At 36.7% G+C, this 16608-nt stretch overlaps 1 protein-coding gene across 1 annotated transcript in view; it reads left to right on the forward strand.

Annotated features, from left to right (window-relative positions):
• The window catches only part of HGF (hepatocyte growth factor), a 244420-nt gene that overhangs the window by 47457 nt on the left and 180355 nt on the right, over positions 1 to 16608 (forward strand). Inside the window, exon 2 of the mRNA XM_053716517.1 lies at positions 8159 to 8324. Coding sequence (XP_053572492.1) covers positions 8159 to 8324 — 166 coding nt within the window. The remainder of the gene's footprint in view (positions 1 to 8158; positions 8325 to 16608) is intronic.

Here is a 16608-nt window from a genome sequence, read left to right on the forward strand (position 1 = left end):
TATTCAGCTTTTTCTTATTAAATGCAATGGCACTCACCAGCAGTGCAATATATTAGAATCAGATGCTTCTAATTGCATGTACAAAAGAAGAATGAAGCGTTCATCACAAGGAGGTCCTGCCCTATGCGCTCTAATGAACAGAACAGCTTCCTGCTATGTTTATCTGTGGTATATCACCCATCAGACCTCACACCATCACTGGGCGTCTGCTACCAGCTGTGCTAAGTGAGATATATTTTTTTTCCATTTTGAGTGTTGGTCTCATAGGAAAGTCATGTTAAAGAATACAGATTACAGGAATCTGTTTTCATATTATCTGTCAGCTGTAATGTACAATAGCATAAGCTTATTCATGTTACATTGTTTAGGTTTAATCTAATTTCCTCTATGTCGTAAAAAGACCTATGAAATGTGTCTGTACTTTATAATTATAATTATTAGAAATGTGGATACATAAACATACACTGCTTAAATTCCACTTATTCATGAAAAGGATATTAAACAGTATGAGATTGTATTATCAAATGTTTAAAGGGACACTGAACCCAAATTTTTTCTTTTGTGATTCAGAAAGAGCATGCAATTTTAAGCAACTTTCTAATTTACTCCTATTATCACATTTTCTTCATTCTCTTGGTATGTTTATTTGAAAGCAAGAATGTAAGTTTAGATGCCGGCCCATTTTTGGTGAACAACCAGGGTTGTCCTTGCTGATTGGACAGCACCAATAAACAAGTGCTGTCCATGGTACTGAACCAACAATTTGCTGGCTCCTTAGCATAGATGCCTTCTTTTTCAAATAAAGATAGCAAAAAAAATGAAGAACAATTGATAATAGAAGTAAATTAGAAAGTTGCTTAAAATTACATGCTCTATCTGAATCATAAAATATAAAAATTGGGTTCAGTGTCCCTTAAATAAGTGTAGTTAAAAAAAAACTTTACAAAATACTTTCCTCATTTATTTTGCCCCCTTTCCTGCAATTTAACATTTAAGGACCAGTAAATACAGTAGATTTGCATAATCAACAAATGCACTTAGGGGCCGATTTATCATAGTGCCACACATCGATAGATGCCGACAGCATACACTCTCAGCATTAATCATTGCACAAGCATTTCTTCAATGGGGTGTCAATCAACCCAATCGTATCCGATCAGGCTGATTGCTGTCTGCCGCCTCAGAGGTGACAGATGAGTTAAAGAGCAGCGGTTTTAACTACTGTTTCTGGCGAGCCTGAAGGCTCGCGAGGAAACAGATGCATTAACGGGTTGATAAATCGACCACCAAGTGTAAAAATACAAATGTGTATTTAATAGGGACTTAATAAAAATACCAAGTGGCCTGGCACATATAATATCTTAGGCGGATTTAGTATAGTAGGACCGCTCGTATAGACTGTATGAATGTTTGACAAACACGCTGTTGCCAGGCTCTGCCCACCAACGCGTTTCCATCACTAAGCATGACTTCATCAGGGCATAGGGCCAGCCCAGCGTTAGACTATGCTCTTTATGCCTAATGGTCGTTATGGTAACGTTTTAGTTACTCCATGAATGATTTGCGGAAGTGTAGCTCTGCTTTGGCCTCAGTAGATGCTCACAGTGTATTGCCAAAGATAATAAAGTGTTATATTCAGAATGGCTTTGGAGTATTAAATTGCACAATATGCTATGAATGATGTTAATATTGGCTATGTATAGGGATGATCTTTAGATAACTCATCATATCATATAAGGTACTAATCACCAAAATATCAGGTAATATTATCTATACATAGAAAATAACAATCACCACAGCGAGGCATCTTGTTTCTTAAGACAGTAACTGATGGCACAAATACTGTACCATATACATTAATGCCCGGATATCTATAGGCAAAGGTATTGCATACTAGCATATGATATACATGTCTATTTATTCATAATCAAGGTATGGTGTATAAACATTAACTCCTTTATTGCTTGGAATTTGCTCTCCCTATATTAATAGCGTTTATTTAAGAACATTGTGTGTAGATTCTAGGATGGTCACGTATTCATCATGTGAAAAATATCCCAAAAGTGTTCTTCTATATCTATCAAGTCTGTTATATAGTTCAGACATAGGTGGGGGGACTCTTTTTCCTTAGTGACCGGCCTGCTATTTTACTTATGCCTAGCGATAACTATTGGATTAGTGGGTGTGGATTACCCTGTTAGTTCAGGTCAGATTATGAATAAGTGTTAGGTGTTCGTGTATGTCTTAAAAGGACATATTGTATGCTGTTAACTCATATGGCGTAATACTGAGCCATAAACTTCAATGCAGGGTTGTCAAAATATCTAAAAGTAAGAACTCTATATACACGTATATTGTGTTTGTACTTTAGGGATAGTAATCATCATTTGTGAAAATACATCCACCGGTATATCAAGGTGTTATAGCTCTCCTTCAGTTGTTATTAATCTATATATCTATAGATATATAAGATTATCCTGGAGATTGTGTGTCTTCACTATAGGACAGTTATGTTTTCATTATATACACATAGCGTCCCCACACAATTCTTATAAATCTATAGAATTTATTATATAGTACTAATTAGGGGGCTATGTCTCATGGTTGGTGCTTTGTCACAAGGTTACCCTAGTATTAGGATGCAGTAGTGTAAATATACAGTTCTACCTCGTCAGATACTGATTGGTGTTAGATATCTGTATTTTATATAAAGCATTTGTATGATATTGCCTCATTCAATCCTCTAGGTACGCTGGATTGTAGTTCGTGAATCCATCTACATTCCTTTTGTAATAACATCTTTGTGATGTCACCTCTTCTGCCTTTAACTTTTAGTTGCTCCATTGCAAAAAAGAATATGTCATATTTGTGTCCCTGATGTGCACTATTCATGTGTTGTGCCACAGTTACATTCCTGTTCCATTTTATATCGCCTATGTGTTCCAGGACTCTAGTCCGTAGTTCTCTAGATGTTTCACCCACATAAATTCAGGGACATTTGCACATTGCAATGTAGATAAAACTCTTTTTGGTCTGCAGTTCAGAAAATCTTTGATTTCATATTGTTTCCCTGTATGTGGGTGTTCGAAGACATAGCCCCCCTAATTAGTACTATATAATAGATTCTATAGATTTATAAGAATTGTGTGGGGACGCTATGTGTATATAATGAAAACATAACTGTCCTATAGTGAAGACACACAATCTCCAGGATAATCTTATATCTATAGATATATAGATTAATAACAACTGAAGGAGAGCTATAACACCTTGATATACCGGTGGATGTATTTTCACAAATGATGATTACTATCCCTAAAGTACAAACACAATATACGTGTATATAGAGTTCTTACTTTTAGATATTTTGACAACCCTGCATTGAAGTTTATGGCTCAGTATTACGCCATATGAGTTAACAGCATACAATATGTCCTTTTAAGACATACACGAACACCTAACACTTATTCATAATCTGACCTGAACTAACAGGGTAATCCACACCCACTAATCCAATAGTTATCGCTAGGCATAAGCAAAATAGCAGGCCGGTCACTAAGGAAAAAGAGCCCCCCCCCCCCCCTATGTCTGAACTATATAACAGACTTGATAGATATAGAAGAACACTTTTGGGATATGTTTCACATGATGAATACGTGACCATCCTAGAATCTACACACAATGTTCTTAAATAAACGCTATTAATATAGGGAGAGCTATATTATTATCCACCGTTATACCTGGGTGGTTTACCGGCTTACAAATTCCAAGCAATAAAGGAGTTAATGTTTATACACCATACCTTGATTATGAATAAATAGACATGTATATTATATGCAAGTATGCAATACCTTTGCCTATAGATATCTTGGCATTAATGTATATGGTACAGTATTTGTGCCATCAGTTACTGTCTTAAGAAACAAGATGCCTCGCTGTGGTGATTGTTATTTTCTATGTATAGATAATACTACCTGATATTTTGGTGATTAGTACCCTATATGATATGATGAGTTATCTAAAGATCATCCCTATACATAGCCAATATTAACATCATTAATAGCATAATGTGCAATTTAATACTCCGGAGCCATTCTGAATATAACACTTTATTATCTTTGGCAATACACTGTGAATAATTTTAGTTGAAACTGATGATATCCAAAGCGAACATCTACTGAGGCCAAAGCGGAGCTACACTTCCGCAAATCACTCATGGAGTAACTAAAACGTTACCATGATGACCATTAGGCATAAAGAGCGTAGTCTAACGCTGGGCTGGCCCTATGCCCTGACGAAGTCACGCTTAGTGACGGAAATGCGTCGGTGGGCGGAGCCTGGCAACAGCGTGTTTGTCAAACATTCATACAGTCTATACGAGCGGTCCTACTATACTAAATCCGCCTAAGATATTATATGTGCCAGATGACTTGGTATTTTGGTAAGTCCCTATTAAGGGGCTAGTTGACAGAGCTGACTTTGTCTTGTACATTGTTCACTCACGGTTTGCAACATAGTCACACGTTGCACAGCAACATAGTAATACAAAATTACCTATTACACTGAGCGTCAGCACAGTATCTTACACAGACAGGGATATACAATTTTACTCTGATATTAAGAGATCATTGAGCTACAATCCACTGTCTGGTTTTGAACTTTGAATGCTTTGTATGAATGTTTTGGAATATACTTTTAATTTAGGGATAATAGCTAGAAATCATCTGACTTTGTTTAATCAAAGCAGTACGCAGGTAGGAGGACGCCTTTGAGTGCATAGCTTATTTTGCAGTCAGTGTGAATACTGGTGCGAGTTATTTAGTTTTTGATTTCTCCAAATCCTGCTATTAGCCTTTTCCCTAACCTACCATCTAACTAGCTGACCCACGCTTAACCAAACCCTCAAGCCCTTTATTTTTATTTTATTCTCACCTTCAGATGTTATATTACATGGCTGATGATTTATAGAATTTTGGAAGTGATTTTCCCATTTTTCTAATAAGCCTATTATAGCATCTTTTTTAATTATAGATGGATGCTGGACAGCCAGTTTTTGTTTAAGGAGGTTGGAAGTAACTATACCAATTCCTTCTAACTGGCTGCAGCATTACATCTATGGTAATGTCTTTTTTGCATATATGTTAAATAAAGTGTAATTTCATAATTTTCATTTGTATGCAATTAAACCTTAACTGCAGGACTACCACCCCAACTATTCTAGCCCAAAGTTTAAAGGGTTAATTGCAGTGGGATCCGGGTCTGGCGGTTAAGGATTTAGTTGCAGTGGAGGTCCAGTGGTTAGGGGGTTAGTTGCAGTTGGGTCCCAGCTGTTAGGTGTTGAGTGCGGTGGAGGGTCCAGTTATTAAGGAGTTAAGTGCAAGGGGTTCCAGTGGTATAATAGAGTTACTGTTTGTGGTGTTTTAAGGAGTCAGTTATAGTAAGTTTAGGGTTTGGGAGCTGCAGGGCATTTCATTTATTTTGAAAAAAAGTCTGTTAACCAACAAATTTTTTGTTAGCAAATTTCATCTGAAACAAATGACATGCCTAATGAAATATGGATACATTTCTTTTAAAATTCTGAATGAATAATTTGTCCAAATCTATTTTTTTCCAAAGCAAATATCTAGTGGGGTAACACTACATATTATTTATCTGTCCTCCCACCCAATCAGTTAGCCCCTTTTCATTCTTACATGGTGTTTGAGGTACTGCTAAACACTCTTTATCTGCCCTCTCACCCAATCAGTTTGCCCCTTTTCATTCTTACATGGTGTTTGAGGTACTGCTAAACCCTCTTTATCTACCCTCCCACCCAATCAGTTTGCCCCTTTTCATTCTTACAGGGTGTTTGAGGTACTGCTAAACACTCTTTATCTACCCTCCCACCCAATCAGTTAGCCCCTTTTCATTCTTACAGGGTGTTTGAGGTACTGCTAAACCCTCTTTATCTACCCTCTCACCCAATCAGTTTGCCCCTTTTCATTCTTACAGGGTGTTTGAGGTACTGCTAAACACTCTTTATCTGCTAAACCCTCTTTATCTGCCCTCTCACCCAATCAGTTAGCGCCTTTTCATTCTTACAGGGTGTTTGAGGTACTGCTAAACCCTCTTTATCTACCCTCCCACCCAATCAGTTAGCGCCTTTTCATTCTTACAGGGTGTTTGAGGTACTGCTAAACACTCTTTATCTGCTAAACCCTCTTTATCTGCCCTCTCACCCAATCAGTTAGCGCCTTTTCATTCTTACAGGGTGTTTGAGGTACTGCTAAACCCTCTTTATCTACCCTCCCACCCAATCAGTTTGCCCCTTTTCAATAGTACATGGTACTTGGGCTGCTGCAGGTTTGAAGTAGAATTACACATACTCTAGTACTGCCTTTCATTTGAGTCAGTCTGTTCCCTGACTCATATACTTTGGACCCTACTAGTTCAGACACACGGCCTCCTTTTGCCTCCCCTTTCAAAATAAACCCCTGACATTTTTGAGACGTTTGAATGTGAACAAGAAGGTGCAAACAAAGTTAAAAAGTATTTTTTTAATGCTGAGCTTAACAAATTAAGGGCTCGATTACAAGTGGAGCACGATTTAACTCTCCATCTTACGCGCTAGCTCCGATAGAAGTAAGCTTTTTGCACATGTCGGGTAGTGCTTGTATTACAGGTTGAAAGTAAACGGTTTTCACACGAGCACTAACTGGATGCATGCAAAAATGTATAATATAAATGTCCATAGTAGTCAATAGAGCAAAAAAAGTGGGGAAAAATCCCCAACTCGAGCAAAACCTGATCACATACTCTCATGTGCGCTAAACCGGCATGAAAATATGAATATTTCACATTCCAATGTTCTTCACATAGCAGAATGCATTCTATTTATTCATAAATACATATTTCTGGTGGTATTTTGGTACAATGTATATATATATATATATATATATATATATATATATATACATATAAATATATATATACAACTTTTTAAATTATGGGGAGGTGAAAAGTGAGTTTAAAAGCCTCCACTAGGCACAAAATGTAAAGAAAATAACTCATTGCATAGTTCATTTAACAAATCTAAACAAGTCAGGACGCTTGCTTTTCCCAGAACACATCTGGATACACTTTCCAATGCAGTAAAGGGTTCTGGGTAAGATATTCAAAATGAGGTTCAAAATGACTCACCTCAGTCTACTTTTACGCAGACTCCCTTTACGCCATAACATTGCTGTATACACAGCTTTTAAGCTTAGCTAAGGATAGTACAGTGATTCAGACCATCCCATCATTGTGAACCTCATTTGCATATCTAACCCAGAACCCTTTGCTGCATTGGAAACAGTGTATCCAGATGTTATATGTATGTTATACATGTATATGTGTGTATATCTATGTTAAAGCCCTTTGCATGCTTTTTTTTCTAACACCTGAGACCTCATATCTTTGAGCCCTTATAACTTTTTTATGCAATATTTTTTGGTAAATATTTTTTATTAGATGGTGTTATTGTGTGTAACTGTACATTGTAATGTATTTTTGATGTGTTTGTGACACTTTTTTGTTTTGTGAAACAGTTAACCAGAGCTCTTAGAACACAGTAATCATTCTAGCATAAATCATGATTGCACTCAAGCGATCGCATTTACCTGATGAGCGCAACCCCCCCCCGATAAACTCAATTTCATAATATGACCCTAAGAGGGTGCCAGAGAGTCAGCATTCTTTTTCTGACTTCTATTTTTTATTTTTTTTCTTCAGTATTCTACATTTATCTATCTATATATAAAAAAATCTATAAATTGATTTAGGGTTATTAGAATTATAACTGATTTAGGGTAAGGTTAAATTTGAGGTGACAGCTCCAGAGGTGAATCAGTGACTGTAATGTGTAATGAAACAAGACGCTAGATACTTCTCTGGCACACAAAGCGCTAACAAAACTTTCACGGTGATGGGTTACAATGTTGAATGCACAATAATGTAGCTGCAACATTTTTGTCACTGTGATATTTTGTTTCTAAGAACTGTTTTTAAGTTACGGGTTTGTACAGATGTCATATACATAAATATAATAATTACTATATATTAACTTTTTTAGAAACAGGAATTTCTCATTCATTTTTTCCCTTCATCATTTTCTTCATCTTGTGCCTTTTTTTCTCAGAGAGCAATAAAAGAAGACGTAACGCTTTACATGACTACAAAAAGACGCCAGATACTACTTTAATAAGAATAAATAAAGCCCTAGAAGTGAAAACAAAAAAATGCAACAACACAGAAGACTGTGCTAAGAGATGTAGTAGGAATAAAGGTCTTTCCTTTACTTGCAAGTAAGTAGCTTTTTTTTATCAAAATGTGATATTTCTTGGTTTATTGTAAATGAAATGTGGAACAATAAACACAGAAGGCCTTATAATATTGAAACAATATTTTCATGAATTAGGTAAACAGAAACACCTAGCTTCCATAAAACCAAGGTTGCCAGGCATCTTGCAGGTAGCTGCAGACAGCACGCGGGTTCATTTTCAGCTAGATTTTGGTGTTTCACTGTGTTCTCTAAGTTTTTGTTTAGTTATTTGGTTCAGTTCTGCAAATGTTTATAACACATTCTTTAAAATAATGAAGCTTGGCTGAACATTTACAATGATGCTTTTGCAATAAAAGTATTTTTTTTTCATTATTGAATCATACGTCAGACACCAATATAACATTAAATGCATTTTTGTAAGACAAAGAAGACAGTTTTTATGTTAGCATCTACTGAGTTTCTTTGCTTGCAGAGAGTTTTACATTCGAGGCATATTGCATGAATATTTGTGCTCTCTCAGTATAAGTTCTGGGTCTGCTTTGGTAAAATCCTTTAGTAAGTGGAATTATGGTAAATAGCGTGATCTCTACTCACAATACTGTGGGTCCTGTAATTTACTGAAAAATGAATAGACACGGCCTGGGTAAATGTTTTATTGCTTCCTGCTCATCAGTGACATATGTAGTCACGTAGACTTAGCGGATGAGGCTGGAAGTTTGTATACAAATCACAAATAATGCAAACATGTTGCTAAAAGTATAGTCTTAAAAAAAGAAATTAAAGATTTGTGTGTAAGTGAGCACGTGTGTGAATGTGTGCATGTGTGTGTATGTGTGCGTGTGTATGTGTGCACGTGTGCACGTGTGTATGTGTGCACGTGTGTATGTGTGTAAGTGAGCACGTGTGTGTATGTGTGCACGTGTGTGTGTATGTGTGCACGTGTGTGTATGTGTGCACGTGTGTGTATGTGTGCGTGTGTATGTGTGCACGTGTGTGTGTGTGTGTGCGTGTGTATGTGTGCTTGTGTGTGTGTGTGTATGTGTGTGTATGTGTGTGTATGTGTGCACGTGTGTATGTGTGTAAGTGAGCACGTGTGTGTATGTGTGCATGTGTGTGTATGTGTGCGTGTGTATGTGTGCACGTGTGCACGTGTGTATGTGTGCACGTGTGTATGTGTGTAAGTGAGCACGTGTGTGTATGTGTGCACGTGTGTGTGTATGTGTGCACGTGTGTGTATGTGTGCACGTGTGTGTATGTGTGCACGTGTGTGTATGTGTGTGTGTGCGTATGTGTGCGTGTATATGTGTGTGTATGTGTGCACGTGTGTGTGTTTGTGTGTGTATGTGTGTGAGCGTGTGTGAGCGTGTGTATGTGTGCACGTGTGTGTGTGTGTAGGTGTGTGTATGTGTGCACGTGTGTATGTGTGCACGTTTGTGTATGTGTGCGTGTGTATGTGTGCACGTGTGTGTGTGCTTGTGTGTGTGTGTGCACGTGTGTGTGTGTGTGTGCGTGTATATGTGTGTGTGTGTATGTGTGCTTGTGTGTGTATGTGTGTGAGCGTGTGTGTGTGTATGTGTGTATGTGTACATGTGTGTGTGTATGTGTGCACGTGTGTGTGTGTATGTGTGCGTGTGTACCAGAAATGAATCACAGCATATCAAAATATCTGCATTCAAAATAAGTGTTTTAAAGCATCTATTGTTTTAAATTTGGTAGCAATTGTTTTATTGTTTTGCTGTCCAGGGACAAATCCCTTGAACCATTAACAATCACTGTGCAGCATGTATGATTGTAAGTTCTCCTATACCAAATTATTGGACAACCAGTAGGCTACTGGGGAAGGTTGGTAGGTTATAACTAAAGCTTTACTTTGGGTTCCACAACAATGGGGGAATTCTCTTGGCTTGCCAGTAACAAATGATTTAGTGATTTCACCCTCTGGGTGTAGTTATTTTACTCCCCATTGACTTTAAGTAATAAAGAGCAATACCCCCACACCATTTGCTGCTATAAAGAACCCCAGTAATAGGATTTTACCCCCGTAACACACAGTTGTAATTTTACCGCTTCGACTTACAGTAACACACAAGGCTTTTTTTTCAGCTCAATTGGTTGCCTTTACCAGAGTGTCACTTCTTTATAAGCCATATATGTGAAGTATTAAGGCATTTAAAAAAAAAAAGTACATTAAAAAAAAAGTTTCTCCCCCATATATTTAAATAGCCAATTAGTTGAAATACCCGACTGCCCTGGTAATTACTGGACACCTGACAAAGAACTAGATTATGAGAGTAGCGCAATTTACCTCTCACACTGGAGCGTAAACTATGCTAGAGAGATGCTTTTTGCGCATGCTTGGTCACACAAAAATTTGTAATTATAATATTGCAACTGCATTAATGTATTGCCACACAGACTTCAATGGAGCATGGAAACTGGAAAAAAAAAGTAACACTCATACTCACCTGCTAACCCAACCACGTATATTCAAGAGCGGTAAACCAACATGAAATTTTAATATTTCCCATTCCAATGTTCTTTACATAGAAGAATATACAGGGAGTGCAGAATTATTAGGCAAGTTGTATTTTTGAGGATTAATTTTATTATTGAACAACAACCATGTTCTCAATGAACCCAAAAAACTCATTAATATCAAAGCTGAATATTTTTGGAAGTAGTTTTTAGTTTGTTTTTAGTTTTAGCTATTTTAGGGGGATATCTGTGTGTGCAGGTGAATATTACTGTGCATAATTATTAGGCAACTTAACAAAAAACAAATATATACCCATTTCAATTATTTCTTTTTACCAGTGAAACCAATATAACATCTCAACATTCAGAAATATACATTTCTGACATTCAAAAACAAAACAAAAACAAATCAGTGACCAATATAGCCACCTTTCTTTGCAAGGACACTCAAAAGCATGCCATCCATGGATTCTGTCAGTGTTTTGATCTGTTCACCATCAACATTGCGTGCAGCAGCAACCACAGCCTCCCAGACACTGTTCAGAGAGGTGTACTGTTTTCCCTCCTTGTAAATCTCACATTTGATGATGGACCACAGGTTCTCAATGGGGTTCAGATCAGGTGAATAAGGAGGCCATGTCATTAGATTTTCTTCTTTTATACCCTTTCTTGCCAGCCACGCTGTGGAGTACTTGGACGTGTGTGATGGAGCATTGTCCTGCATGAAAATCATGTTTTTCTTGAAGGATGCAGACTTCTTCCTGTACCACTGCTTGAAGAAGGTGTCTTCCAGTAACTGGCAGTAGGACTGGGAGTTGAGCTTGACTCCATCCTCAACCCAAAAAGGCCCCACAAGCTCATCTTTGATGATACCAGCCCAAACCAGTAGTCCACCTCCACCTTGCTGGCGTCTGAGTCGGACTGGAGCTCTCTGCCCTTTACCAATCCAGCCACGGGCCCATCCATCTGGCCCATCAAGACTCACTCTCATTTCATCAGTCCATAAAACCTTAGAAAAATCAGTCTTGAGATATTTCTTGGCCCAGTCTTGACGTTTCAGCTTGTGTGTCTTGTTCAGTGGTGGTCGTCTTTCAGCCTTTCTTACCTTGGCCATGTCTCTGAGTATTGCACACCTTGTGCTTTTGGCCACTCCATTGATGTTGCAGCTCTGAAATATGGCCAAACTGGTGGCAAGTGGCATCTTGGCAGCTGCACGCTTGACTTTTCTCAGTTCATGGGCAGTTATTTTGCGCCTTGGTTTTTCCACACGCTTCTTGCGACCCTGTTGACTATTTTGAATGAAACACTTGATTGTTCGATGATCACGCTTCAGAAGCTTTGCCATTTTAAGAGTGCTGCATCCCTCTACAAGATATCTCACTATTTTTGACTTTTCTGAGCCTGTCAAGTCCTTCTTTTGACCCATTTTGCCAAAGGAAAGGAAGTTGCCTAATAATTATGCACACCTGATATAGGGTGTTGATGTCATTAGGCCACACCCCTTCTCATTACAGAGATGCACATCACCTAATATGCTTAATTGGTAGTAGGCTTTCAAGCCTATACAGCTTGGAGTAAGACAACATGCATAAAGAAGATGATGTGGTCAAAATACTCATTTGCCTAATAATTCTGCACTCCCTGTATGTTCTATTTATTCCTAAATATATATTTCTATATATATCTGATGACTTTTTGTTAATATATATATATATATATATATATATATATATATATATATGTGTATATATATATATATATATATATATATATACACAGTATATATATATAGATATCTACAGATATGTATATAGGAATATTTATTTAAACATATTCCCCTATGTGAAGAACATTGTAATGTGAAATATTTACAGTGAGTACATACTTAAAATGATTGCTAAATATCAACTCATAATACACGTGCTATTTCCATTGAGCGCAAAGATCAACAAAATACCCTTTATTGCTTGTGCGCTACAATTGGCGCACCACTCGTATTCTAGCCCAAAGTGGGTCAACATACACTCCAGTCCCTACAATATTCAGATTTAAATTAAAGGAGGAGAAATTAAAATAAATATAACTGCATTACAAAGTCTTTTTTAACGCTTAAAGGGACAGTAGTCAAGAGAAAACTTTCATGATTCAAATAGAGCATGTGATTTAAAACAAATTTCCAGTTTACTTTCATTATCAAATTTGCTTTGCACTCTTGAAATCCTTTTTTGAAGAGTAAAGCTATGTAGGCGGATAGAAGATTGAGAGCGTGCTTGTGTCTTTAGCAGTCTAGGCTGCAGTGTTTGTATTGATGTATAATATTGCTATAAACAATGTTGCAAACACAGCTGCCAGATGATTAGAGACTTGTACACACTCCTGGGCCCACCTCAGAATATTCTTTAACAAAGGATTCCAAGAGTACAAAACAAAATTAATAACAAGTTTTTTTAAAATCTCATGCTCTATCCAGTCCATTTAAGTTTAATTTAGCCTTTACTGTCCCTTTAATTAAACAGTTTAAAGGGACATGAAACCCAATATTGTTCTTTCATGATTTAGATAGAGAATACAATGTTAAACAACTTTTTCAATTTACTTCTATTATCTAATATGCTTCAGTCTCTTGATATCCTTTGTTAAAAAAATGTCTATTCTCACAGGTTAGCCAATAGTATTAGGTATATGTATTCAGCCACCAATCAACAGCTCCTCAGCCTACCTAGGTATGCTTTTCAACAAAGGATACCATGCGTACAAAGCAACTTAGATAAGAGAAGTAAATTAGAAAGTTGTTTACAAATCATGGGTAAAAAAATGGGTTTCATATCCTTTTAAGGCACTGCCCAAAATGTATGCTAGGAAATGTAATGATCTTGCTACTGTTTGTTCTGTTTAGTATTGTTTATAGCATCATCTTTATAGCAAACTGTAAATTGTAAGCAATAACAATCAATTACTAATTTAGTAGAGGTAAGTTTTTTATGTCATCTCATGTTTTGGTTTACTGAACAGATCACATAAAGAGCAGTTAATCATGAAAAACAAATTAAAATCAATAATTGTCCTACATGTAAAACAGAACCCTGGGTGTATCCCTTGCTGATTGGTGGCTTCATTTACCCAGGTGCTAAACTAAAAATGGGCTGGCTCTTACGCTTACATTCCTGCTTTGTCAAATAAAGATAGCAAGAGAACTGAAAAAAAAATGATAATAGGAGTAAGATAGAAAGTTACTTAAAATTGCTCTGTCTGAAAGAAAAGAAAATTGGGTTTAGTATCCCTTTAATAGAAACAGGGACATTTACAATTAGAGAAAGGGAAATGGTGGAGAGGTGATATGGCAATATTGGTAAAATGAAGCTTTAAAATATTTGCTCCAAGTGAAAAAGCTGGTTTATTAGCACAATAATATAACATTTTCAAAACAACAAAGCACTGAAATACATTTTGAATGACACTTTTCCGAAAGTTCAGAGAACATTTCTCCGTTTAATCTTGTCCTTCTAACTGAATTAATTAGTGATCACTGATCTATCCATCTGGTTTTTTTTTCTAGCATCCTTTCATCTAAATATGAGTACCAAAGCTAAGATTGTGCAGTTCACTAGTGAAGTTTAATGCCTTATCTGCTAAAGAGGCCTTCTCAGTTATCACCATTAGCTCCCAAATACTGTTTAAAGGGGACACTCAAGTCAAACTTAAACATTAATGATTCAGATAGAGCATGCAATTTTAAACAACTTTCAAATTTACTTCCATTAACAAAACGTGCACAGTCTTTTTATATGTACACTTTTTGAGTAACCAGCTCCTACTTAGCATGTGCAAGAATTCACAGAATATACGTTTATGCATTTGTGATTGGCTGATGGCTATCACATGATACAGAAGGAGTGGAAATATACATAACTTTGAAATTTGTCAGAAAAAAATCTATTACTCATTTGAAGTTCATACTAAGGGCTCGATGTACTTGAACATGTGAGCCTGCTTCCCACAATTTAAAAAACAACGTTCATTAGACTACTGCTTCTTATACTCATCACCACCTCAGAGGTGGCGAAGAGAAATCACAAAGAGCTTGCTCGCTCTCGGAGATTGACAGTCCCTTACCAATAACTCGATTTAAGGGGTGGGCATTACATATTCATCAGAGTGTGTAATGATGCATACGGGCCAGCGGACTCATAGATCCAATGCCGTATGCAGCGAAGGTGTGCGGACAGCTTCTCAAGTTGAGAAACTTGCCTGCATGCCATTTAATACATGGGCCTTTAGTGTTATTGCATTGTCTGTTTACCATGCATTTGTTGATTATGCAAATTGACTGTATTTACTGGTCCTTAAAGGAACAGTCTACTCCAGAATTTGAGCCTAAGACTAATAGAGTCAATCCCTAAAGCCAAAAGGGGCCTGATATAGCTGAATACAAAATACAATCAAGCATATAAAGTCCACAGTGACCTATGGTAGAATTAAGCATGTAATAGTAATACATATCTCATAGACACCAGTCCACACAGTCCAATTGCAGATATGTCCCTTTAATATTGAGTGCGTGGGTTAGCGATAGTCCCAATGAGCACTCTTATCAGATGGTATCAAAGGTAGTTATGTACTTGAAATGCAAGAATAATTGAAAGAAAGAAGCAGATTGCCCAACTCTATAAATATATATGTAAAAAAGAAAATTTTCATTCAATTTGGCACATTCATACTAAATAACTTTATTTGAAAAATTTGCCAATAAATCAGGGTCCAGCCGGACTCCTGCACACACACAAACAAACACTGTTAAAAGTAGCTTAAACTTAGTGCTATAGATCTCAACATTCTTAGTAGTAATATTAGAGAAAATAATGTCTAGTTAAAAATATACTCAGATGGTATTAATAAATGCCCCTTTTATAAGGTTTTGCCATTGTCAGTGTCAGTTTATGTGTGCCATATAGATAAACATTGTACTCATTCCTGTGTAGTTATTTATGAGTCAGCACTGATTGGCTAAAATGCAAGTCTGTAAAAAGCACTGAGATAAGGGTGCAGTTTGCAGAGGCTTGGATACAAGGTAATCACAGAGGTAAAAAGTATATTAATATAACAGTGTTGGTTATGCAAAACTGGGGAATGGGTAATAAAGGGATTATATAGCTTCATAAACAATACAGAGTAGACTGTCCCTTTAATGAAAATAAATAACTTTAGTGATTGCATTGGCGAGACTGTGTAGGGTGTCCCCTGTGTATTGTAATGGGGACATCTGGGATTAGGACTGAGATCTTGTCATCAGTTTCTTCTAAAAGTGTATCCTTTCTTCTTTCTGCCGGTTCCTCTACTTTCCCTGATCTGAACATATTAGTTTGTGTATTCTGGTGGTCACTTTTTAAAGAAGCCTGAGGAAATGGCTGGATAAGATGAGAAATGTGTAGCAATTTGTTTAAACACCTAAGGCAACTGTTGAGCCTATTGGTTTTTAAACATTTTATAATAAAAAATTTATTTCCATCAAACTTGGAAGCCCGAGCATCAATCCACATCCTGAGTTGGAGGGTACATAATTTATTAGTGCTTAAAATAGCTCACGCTCAAATTTTAGAGTTGTGGGCAATAGATACATATATAGTTATGTACTTGAAATGCAAGAAGAATTGCAAGAAAGAAGCAGATTGCCAAACTCTATCAATATATATGTAAAAAAGAAAAATTTCATTCAATTTGGCACATTCATATTCACTTTTATGCTGACTGCAGATGCATTTACGTTAAATATCAGATTAAAGTACTGAGCAAGCGATTTTAAAAGAGAGGAGGTAATATGATCTCGTGAGAGT

The sequence above is a fragment of the Bombina bombina genome, chromosome 6 (assembly GCF_027579735.1).
Source record: "Bombina bombina isolate aBomBom1 chromosome 6, aBomBom1.pri, whole genome shotgun sequence".
NCBI lineage: Eukaryota > Metazoa > Chordata > Amphibia > Anura > Bombinatoridae > Bombina > Bombina bombina.